Source organism: Aphelocoma coerulescens, chromosome 3, assembly GCF_041296385.1.
Source record: "Aphelocoma coerulescens isolate FSJ_1873_10779 chromosome 3, UR_Acoe_1.0, whole genome shotgun sequence".
Classification (NCBI taxonomy): domain Eukaryota; kingdom Metazoa; phylum Chordata; class Aves; order Passeriformes; family Corvidae; genus Aphelocoma; species Aphelocoma coerulescens.
Genome location: NC_091016.1, coordinates 9,209,224 through 9,219,714, shown reverse-complemented (window position 1 = coordinate 9,219,714; position 10,491 = coordinate 9,209,224). Strand labels below are relative to the sequence as shown.

The window sequence follows — 10,491 nt, the reverse complement described above, 5'->3', positions numbered from 1 at the left end:
AGGAAAATTAATCCACAAATACCAGAGGTTTATGTCCAAAAAAGAGACAGAGGAGTCCTGTAACTTTTTTCGAATAAAGGGAGAGGTCATGGGCATTTCCCATGGGGTCTCAAATAGTTAGAGGACGCAGCCTCCTTTTTATCCTAATTTCCCAGTCGCATTTCCCTCTCTTTTTCCCCATTGGTTGAGGTACTTGAGAGGTACAGACTTCCCAAATAATTTAATACAAGCCCCCTTTCTAATGTGTACCCCCCCTCCCCATTCTTTTCCTTGTGTCTCTGTTCTTTTTCTCTAAATCCAGGGATTAGCACAGTCTTGAGTGAGTAATAGTCTGTGTCAATTAGTGGAACTCCTATGGAATTTATGGTTCCTCCCATTGCTTCTTTCACCTATCAGTATCTGGCTTTATCTACCATCAGTCCCATAGTCAGTTTGTAAAGACCTTTCTCATTCCTTTCACTGTGGAGACCAATGTGAAAAACATGGTTCACTCTTTATAAAATTTTAAGAAAAGTTTAATAAAAGGGACAATTAGGAGACAACAGCAAAAAGAGTATTATGGCCGGGTGCTTTGGCAAAGCCAAAGGCACACTTCTACAGCCAAAAGATTGTCTTTAAAAGTACATATATTATTGCATATTCATCACCATCATGCATAATTAATGAATTCTTTGTTGTTTCTAAGTATCATCCCATCAGCCTTATCTTCCTCCTTGGCTCCATTATGTCTCTGCTCCCTCCATCAATTCTTCTCTCTAGTTTTGGGTCTTCATTTTCTCTGATAAGATACTCCAGGAATGTGAAGACTCTCTCTGCCCACCTTCTCCAAACCGACTACATAAACAATAGACATTCTATACCACACATTACATCATAGAACCTAGGCCAAGTTTCTCCAACATTAAGTAACATGCAAAAAGCCAACAACACATTTATTACAGAGTGTGTAATAATTTCATGGGGCAGACTGAACCAGTAAGAGCTTCAAGCAAAGTTCAAGCAAACTCATTGTTGAACCAAGGCAGCAGAGAGAGGAACACTCATTGCTTGTTACGTGTCATGGACAAGGCTTCATCAACACTGCTGGACAAAATCAGGCCAGGCTTTACTCTCCATACACTGCACTTTTATGTCCTGGCCTGGTGAAGGAAAGAACTTTCTGAAATAGCAAACCATGGAGAATTTTAGGAGGATGGGGATGTTTTGCTGCTTCATGCCAGGTGTGCTGTCAGTGCCTGGGCCAGCTACAATGGGTACTCACTGTGGAAGTGGAAAAGTTTTCAGTGACACAGGAGGATCTCTGAGTGTGGAGAAGCTCATATGCCCTTGATGGCTGGATGTCTCAAAACACAGCATGTAGATGTGTATTTACTGAACAAGGTGTATTTCTTCAATAGCTTTGCTAAGCAGAGACAGGGAAAGCACAACTGTTTGAGAGGAGTTACTAGATGCTCTAGAGCTTAGGCTACATTTTGGTTGGCTTTCCTAGGAGCCCTGTGTAGCTTTTACCATCGCTTTTATTCTTTTATCCTATTATGCATGTGTGTACATGTCTATTTTTTCTTATACAATTTTTAGCTTATTCTTGTATTTTTCTAATGTGCTTTCTGCACACCTCTGGAGTGTAAACATGGGATCTTTCTGTCTCTCACGTCCCCTTTTTCGCTCTCCTCTTTTTCCCAGGTCAGGTTGTTCATCCGTGAGATCTCGCTTGCCATCAATGCTAATTGCTCATCAGGTGATGATTTTACTGTCACATCTCTTTTCTTATTTCTTCCCCTTTTTGGAGACAATAAGTTGTCAATAGGAGTCATGCTAAAGTTAAGGTGTTTGAGTCTGATATCTTCTGTCTTGGTAACTGGGTTTTTTTGGCTTGTCAACAGCTTAGTGGTATGAATGAAATTATGTTCATACAAAGTTTAAACCAGCGTTTTACATGGTGTCTCCATCCTGGGTGTAGTCTCCAGTCACTGACAGTGCCAAACAAAATATTTGTTATTTCATAGAATCACAGAATGGTTTGGTTGGAAGGAACATAAGAGATCATCTCCTTTCAACCCCCTGCCATGAGAAGGGGCACCTTCCAGCAGACCAAGTTGCTCAGAGCTCCATCCAACCTGGCCTATAACACCTCCATGGATGGGGCATCCACAACTTCTCTGGGAAACCTGTTCCATTGCCTATCCACCCTCATAGTGAAGAATTTTTTTCTAATATCCAATCTAACCTGTTCTCTGTAAGTTTGAAGCCACTTCTCCTCGTCCTGTCACTCCATGCCTTTGTCAAAAGTCCCTCTACAGCCTTCTTGTAGCCCCTTTAGTTACTGGTAGGCTGCAATGAATTCTCCCTGGAGCCTTCTCTTCGCCAGACTGAACAACCCCAAATCTCACACCCTGTCTTTGTAGGAGAGGTGCTCCAGCACACTGCATTTAATGTACATTTGAATTTAATCTTTTATTCTCTCACTTTTTGCCAGGCCAACCATAATCAGCTTTCTCTTGTTATACTCCAAGGATGGAATCAGTGCTGATACCTAGCAGGAGAGCTGCTGTAAAAGAATAAGCCAGATTTATTGTGTTATATACCTAAATATTATTATTTGACCATGATGCCCACTATGTATCCCATTTCTGCTTCATGAAGATGTTACTTTTCCTTTGCTGAGACAGTGCTGCCTGTGTCTCTGCTTTGCCAAGCCTGTCTGTCTAGTGTACTGCAACATGGTGAGATGCTGGGTCCAAGCTCTGTCCCCAGCCCCACTGTACCAGCATGGTGGCAGCCCAGCCTTGCTGGCATCTCATCAGGGCAGCCTGGCAGAGAGTGGCAAGGATTGCACGCATGATTTTAACACCTTCTCTTAAACATATATGTATATGCATACATATATGTAGCAAAGAAGAAAAACATATTAATAAAAACACATAGTGTAACCTTGCTGCCAGGAGGGCCAACAGTATCCTGGGGTATATTGGGAAGAGTGTGACCAGTAGGTCCATGGAGGAGATCCTCCCCCTCTACTTGGCCTTAATAAGGCAACATTCTGGGCTCCACAGTACAAAAGAGACAAGGAGCTACTGGAAGTGTTCCAGCAGATGTCATAACGATGATTAGGGATCTGGATCTCCTCTTACAAGGAAAGACTGTGAAATCTGGCTTTGTTTATTCTGGAGAAGAGAAGACTTAGAGGGAACCTCATCAATACAGACAAACATCTCTGTGCCAAGAGGGTGCCAGACACTTTTCAATGGTTCCCAGCAACGGGACAAGGAACAATGGCCATAAACTAAACCACAAGAAGTTCCAGCTTAACATGAAGAACTTCTTTACACTGAGGGTAGCAGAGCACCGGAACAGGCTGCCCAGGGTTGTCATGGAGTCTCCCTCTCTGGAGATATTCCAAACCCACCTGGATGTGTTCCTGTGTCACCTGCTCTAGGTGACCCTGCCTTGATGGGGTGGTTGGACTGCGTGATCTTCAGAGGTCCCTTCCAACCCTAACAATTCTGTGATATATGTAGAAACATATAGATACACATAGATATAAATGACAGATAGATACATAAACAGAAATATATAGCCATCTTCCCCATATATAGATATATGTATATATAATACATATACTCTATATATAAAACACATATATAACCCTATATATAAAATGTTTCTCTATGTGTAATGGGGAGTTATATATTTATAGAGGGCTGTATATGTGTCTATATATCTATCTACATATATATCTGTATATGTGTATATACATGTGTCTGAATATATACATATATGTGCATATATAACCAAGTGGTTTCCTGAAGGAAGGCAGTATCCAGGTGTGGGTTGACCTCTTCGTACTCTTAAGATTCATGTTGGACATCAGGAAGTTTCTTCACAGAAGGGGTGATTAGACAGTGGAATGAGCTGCCCAGGGAGGTGTCTAAGGAAAGACTGGGCATGCCCTGGTCTAGTTGATAGGATGGTGTTTAGTCAAAGGTTGGACTCAATGATCTCAGAGGTCTTTTCCAACCTAATTGAATCTGCGATTCTATGATATATGCATATATATATATGACTACATATATAAATATATATATATACACACACGTATATATGTGTGTATATATATATGACTACATATATATGTGTGTGTGTATATATGTATATATGTATAGGAGCATACACCCCTCCAATAAATAAATATACCGCGGTGAATGGCCTTATGGAGAAATTCTCATATACCCACCCACAGTATTCTGTTTCTACCCCTCCTCTCAAAGCTCCCCTCCCGGCCGTCCTCCTCCTCCTCCTCCTCCTCCTCCTCCTCCGTCTGCACCTCAGTCTCCTCCTCCCGCAGCTCCCCCGCCCCGCCCCAGCGCGGCCGGGCAGCCGAACGCCGTGGGGCGTTATGTCCTTGAGCGGCCGCCGTAGCGCCCTCTGGGGCAGGGTGGCGGTCGCCGTAGCGACACGGCCTGGGTTGGGGGTGGCCTCGTTCCGTCCTGGCGGCGGGCGGGGCGCGAGGCGGTGGCGAAGGACAGCTCGGGCCAGCGGGGATGAGCCATGGCCTCCGTGAAGGTGGCCGTGCGAGTGCGGCCAATGAACCGCAGGTGAGTGAGGTGCCGCCCCGGCCTTCTCCGCTCCGGAGCCGGTGTCGCTCACAAGGGGTACGAGGAACGCCGTGTCCCGGCTCTGCGGGCGGTGACAGCCACTGCGGAGGCGGAGGGGGAGCTCTGCCGGGAATTCAGGGGCTCCCGGCGCTCGGCTGATCCGCTCTGCCCGGCAGGAGCGACTGCTGGGAGCGCTTTTCCTCCCTGGCAAGTAGGGAGGTGGCTCCCCGGTGGAGCGTAGAGGAATGGGGCTTTGCCTGGGAAGTTCACTCTGTCATGGTCTGAAGCATTGCTCTGTGTGGTCCTTCTGTAATGACGGAAAAGTTACTCTGGTGAAGATGGAAAACTTTGAGAGGAAGGACCTGCCAAGGATGTATAGCCAGGCTTCTAAAATGTGAAAGAAACCTACTTCATCTGAAAACAGCAGCCGTTTCTACCCGCGTGAGAGATTGTTGTCTAGTTCATTTGGAGCCATTGTGGTTACACGTTATCAGCTTAAGCTCAAAGTATATGTATATATATGTATATATATATAGAGCAGACAGTCTGCAGCATTTACTGTATGGACAGGAGTTCATCAGCCACTTCCTGAGGTGTGTCTGAGAAATAAACACTGTTTTCTTTAATGAAATATGTGCATAATATGCATGATAGTTAATGGTCTAATTTAAGAACCATATGTGGAAAACGATCGGATTCTACTGGCAGTGCTCTGAAGAGATGTAGCCAGTTCAAAAGAAAAGTGGTTTAAAGCACAGGCAGCCCATCAGACTCTCACTGTTCCTCTCACTTGATCTGATTCAGGTGTTTAAAACACACGATTTGCTACGTTCTGAAAGTCACTCAATATCTTGTTTTCTGAGAGGGAAAAAAGACAAACCTTATGAAAATAAAGCTGATGAAGGTAGGAAGGGGAAAATATTGCAGGTTGGTTTTGAATAATTTAGGTGGATGGAGTTGAGTGGTTAGAGGTCAGGGTTGGTGAATAATCTTGTCACACCCTCTTGCTTCCCCCTGCCCTCTCCCCTGGGTCTAACAATATGGTTCTTAAAATTTTTAAAAATTATTCTGTATATATACTCCACTTTTCCTTCAAGAACCTCTGACAACAGGTAGCATAGGTCTTTAGGGTAATAAGACTTCTTATGTGCAATGTTTTGGTAGCACTGAGAAGTTTTGCAGGAGGACTGTACCTGTGATCTACTAAAAGACAAAACAGAGACAGAAATGGAAAGCACATGGCAGAAGAGAAGGTTGGTAATTGTCATAGGCAGTGGAAACACAGACCTGTGAGTGGAAGTTTGCAAGTGTTGTAAAGGAATATCAGACCAGGACTTTAGAGCTGGTGTCTCTACTGCATGTGGGAGGATAACTTGGATGGGCCTGGATCCAAGCATACCTAGAAAATGATGAAAATGGTTTGTGATACAATGGAAAAGGGCAAACCTAAGAGCAGGGCAGACAGAGGCCTGGTGTGGTCCAAGGGGCAAGCCGAAAAAATGGTCTTTGTCACAGCCATGTGGCAACAAGCAGGCTTACTCTGAAAACTGTTGTCTGACCATGCAAACTGTGAAGAGCCTACCAGATGACGTTGCTAAAACCTTGGAGTTTATGGGATGATGTTAGATGTTTATGAAACACTATAAGGAAGCTAGATTTAGTGTCATGGAATGTTGCTTTTAAGTATTGATTTTTTTCAGAGGCACAGTCGGTGTTTGGTGTGGGACCTAGCACTGGGGTCACTGGTGTTCCTCTCTGTCAGTCACTGCTGGACTCATGCTGTGTTTTGTAAAACTGAGATCCTAAGCCTGAGAGGAAAGGCCTGGTGAACCGTAAGCCAGGAGCAATACCCATATTTTTCTTAGTGGTTTCTCAGAATTCTTAGGGTTGGAAGTGATCCCTGGGGATCATCTAGTCCAGCCCCCCTGCCAAGGCAGGAGCACCTTGGCAAGTGTTCCCTTGCACATGTCTTCTCTCAGCTGTGGTCCCTTTGCCTGTTTTTGGTCCCTGGAGAATTTTACAGAGGAAAGGGCCTTCCGCCTGTTCAAAGGAACTCTACAACCAGCTGTTCTTCTCCAGCACTTAATTTCAAAATCCTTAACATGATACTGTATGGAGTTAAATTTAATTTAGTTAAATTTGCTTTGGTTTGTTTGAAGTTTAATAATATAATGCAGCTTATTTCATGAGTCATTTTTAATTAGAGAGGACACAGTTGATGAATGGTTATAGGAAGACTCCTGCATCACAGCAATTGCACCATGTGGTGTCATAGCACTACTAATTGTGTAAGTCATGAACATGGATTTTGGAATGAAACATGATGGGGAGAGGGTTGTTAAGGATTACTTACTATTCTATTGCTTAGATAACAAACTTTAGTTTTTTTTTTTCTTCTGTGATTTACTTTTAGTCTTCTTGTTCTCTGACTTGACCTGTAAAGAATGTGTTCATTTCAGTGGTGGTGTTAAAGTCCTTAACTGCTCTTCTTGGAGTTAAGATCCCAAGTTGTGTTACACAGATGTTACACTGAAATCTTTTGACTCTATCTCTGCATAATGTAATAAAAGTATGTCTAATGGCTTTACAGTTACTGCTTTGAAAACAGTTGTAGCATGAGCTTAAAAAGTTCAGTTACTTGATGAATCTCCATCTGTCATCTGGTTTCCCTCATTCAACACTGACTTGCCATGACAGCCTTTCAGTCTGTGCTTACAGCTATAAGTTTCTGTAAAGGCAGCAAAAAACCTGCCAGCTGGCAGAAGCCTTGGTTTTTGTCATCGGATAGAAATCTGCTGGGAGGTGAGCTTTGGGTGTTTGATGTATTTTGCTTTGGCAAGGCAATGGCTTTGGACACCATGATTTCTAAGGGTCATTTTCCAACAGTCACTAGAAGCATTGATAAAATGGGATTGTTGAGAAGTGTAATCAGATTAGAGGCACTATTTGCTCACATACTGAACAGATGACTTTGGGTGACTAGTTACTAGTCGCTGTCTTCTGCATAGTGTGATATCTGGGAAGCTGTTAAGCCTTGCCTAATTCTGGCTATTTTGTATTATGCACTGCATCTGCACAGTTCAAATAAACGCACTGCTTTATGTTCATCTATTCAGAGTCTTTAAAGAAGGAAGAGGGAGTAGTATTTTCTTGCTTCCGTTTTGTGTCACGTTTCTTCTTTATGTAAACTAGAATTCAATTAGCGTTCCAGGAAGCCACTTCTGTAATTTTGTCAGTGTCTTGGTTAGAGACAATTTAAAGGAGAACACACTGGAACGAGTTATCTCCTTTAGGATTCCAATAATCCCTTTCCACCAATAAGAAATGAATAGAAATAGAGTTAAGTTTTAAAAACCCCATCGTTTATTAACAAACAGGATGCCAACAGGTAGGAAAAAAAAGTAAATAACTGCTAGAAACCAAACTGCTAGACCTCACCACCCCACTGGAACAAAGAGACAGTATGGCGTCAGGAAGGCAGGAGCTTCATGGCGCGGTTCCAGCAGCAGACGAAAGCCCGATGGCCCTTCCCTCCTTCCTACAGCAAGGCAGAAGATAGTGGGCACGGTAGGCGAGGCAGCTGGGCTTGGGGCACTCGGTGTCTTTTTTCTTCCCGGCTGGACGCGGTTAATGGCAGCTTGGGCTGGAGTAGTCTCTCCGCTCCACTTAGGGCGTGATGCCTCCAGGTCTAGGACAGGAAACCGCGGAATTCGCCCTCAAGGCAGCCCAGACATCGTCACCGCAGCTTTTCCAAGCCGAGGGAAAAAAAAAAAAAAGGAAAGAAAAAAACCTTTGCCTGAGCGAAGATCGAATCCCCCATGTAGCAAACACCACGCCACGCAAAGCCACGATAAGAACCTGGGCGGGCAGTTTTTAACAAACGCCTGCTCCAAAAGCCAACTTCCTGCCCCCCTCCCCCCACCTCGATTCCCGGCTGCATGGTCTTAAAGACACAGTAACAACTTTTGAGCTCAGATGATTACGGGATACAGTATTATTCTGAATCACCCCAAGACAGTTAAATAAAACCATCTAAAATATGCCAAATAAGAAAAAATGTTTTGATACTTACTAGAGGAAATATCAACTTGATTCTTCCAAATACTGTTACTAATTCTTGTGGCTCTCAATTTCTTACACCGGATAGCTCTGTTCTGATTGGCTTTTAATTATTGAAGTAATACAAGGACGCAGGCTTTTTCAGATTTTTAACCCTTTTTGTCTGTCTCTTGTATTTGCATAAACAAAATATTTATTTAACTGTCTGAACAGACTAAATGAGGGTCATGTGCTATCTTTACCTGAAAAGATACAGCTGACATCAGAACACGGGTTTGCACGGCAGTAAGTTCTTCCCTGTGCTTACCCAGTGCTCTCAGCGTTTTTAGATGTTTATTTAAATGAGTTGCCTAGACTTTTTCATGGCTCTCTTCTTACTGCCAATATAATGAAATAGAAATTCTAATTTGATTTTGTGTTTAATGATTAGGTTTTTTTCTCCTGCACGCACACACTCGGATTTGCTCTCCAAACAGAAGTGACCCATGGGGGTTGCAGAAGTACCTTACAGACACTGTAGTGCTCTAAGTGGTTATGCAGCCATTCACAATTATGGCATGAAGATTAAAAACTTTTTCTGTGTCTCTGGGGAGCCAGAGAAAATATGTTCTATTGCCTAGAGACATCTTTTGTGTGACTCTGGGATTTGTTTGGATTAAGATCTGATACTTTAATCCACAAATACAGTCTGTGTGATTATTCATTAGATGTAAGGTTGGGCCTCTAGGATAACTTCATGGTTATGTCTGTAAGTCTAAGCAACTTCTCTACATGCAGAGCTGGAGGCAGAGTACTTTGGGAAATTGAGGACCAATATCTATCTTTAAAAATAACTGCTTGTACAATCCAGGCTGTAGGTATCAATAGCAGAATTTTCAACGGCTCAAATTAATAGTGCAATGCAAAGGACAGAGATATAAAGGAAGTTGTTTTGTTTTACAGGGAACTTGTGACTGGAGTGTTTTTGTAGCAAGAAAAAGAGATAAGTAAACAGTGAAGAGCCAGCTGAATTTCCATTCTAAATGTTTATGTCAGGAAAATCCACAAACGCCAGAGGTTTATGTCCAAAAAGGAGACAGAGAAGTGTTGCTGCGGGGATTTCTGCAACATGTATAGACACTGAGGCCCATGGAAAGAAATAGGGAGCAATTCTTGATAGATGTTTCAGAGATCTTTATTTTCCAGCCACATGGCCAGGGGACTGCCGAAGAACTGAGCAATCACGGGACAACCAGGGTCTTCCCGGGCAGGGGAACACAAAACAACCAATGGGGAACGGGATTAATCAGGGAGTAGGGAGACCCCGCCTCTACCCCAGGGTCCCCTCCCCCCGGACCCCACGGGGGAGGAGCCCCAACAGAGGAGTCCTTCAACTTTATTCGAATAAAGGCAGAGAGTCCACTGGACACATGGCCGCGGGCTTTTCTCTCTCTCGGTTTCGGAGGGCACAGCCTCCCGTTTATCCTAAACTCCTGGCTGCATGTTGCCCTTTTCATTTCTCCATTGGCTGAGGCTCTAGGAAGGTACAGCCTTCCCGAACCACCTACCCCATATCCATCCTTGAACCTACTGTTTTACCCCAAAGTTCAGAAGTTCAGGCTTGTGCAAACGGTGTCTATTTCAGGAGACAAAACTGTCTGGGCCCAGTAAGGAACCTGCTGCCCAAAGGCAGTAGAGGCATTAAGACCTTTTTCAAAGACGTTAACACCCATCAAATTGTTTGTAAAGACATTGGCACACATCTTTCCTCTAATTTACAAGTGATTTAGGTAGGAACTTACTGGGAGTATGAAATTTATAATTAAATACCCATCCTTTTTGGAACTGAGAAGCAAAA

General features: G+C 43.5%; 1 protein-coding gene and 1 long non-coding RNA gene across 9 annotated transcripts in view; one reads left to right on the top strand and one right to left on the bottom strand.

The window, feature by feature from the left end:
- Positions 1-4,441: 4,441 nt before the first annotated feature.
- Positions 4,442-10,491, top strand: part of LOC138107604 (kinesin-like protein KIF16B) — a 181,513-nt gene continuing 175,463 nt past the window's right edge. For all 8 annotated transcript variants that reach the window (XR_011149635.1, XM_069009024.1, XM_069009023.1 and 5 more), the window contains exon 1: positions 4,442-4,595. Coding sequence is in view for 7 of the 8 variants with exons in the window: in XM_069009024.1 (XP_068865125.1) it covers positions 4,549-4,595 (47 nt within the window). In the remaining variant the exon portion in view is untranslated. The remainder of the gene's footprint in view (positions 4,596-10,491) is intronic.
- LOC138107606 (uncharacterized) lies at positions 7,936-8,573 on the bottom strand. The gene is made up of 2 exons (XR_011149636.1): positions 8,386-8,573; positions 7,936-8,283 (listed from the first exon to the last, which is right to left on the bottom strand). It is a non-coding gene; the product is annotated as an uncharacterized lncRNA (long non-coding RNA).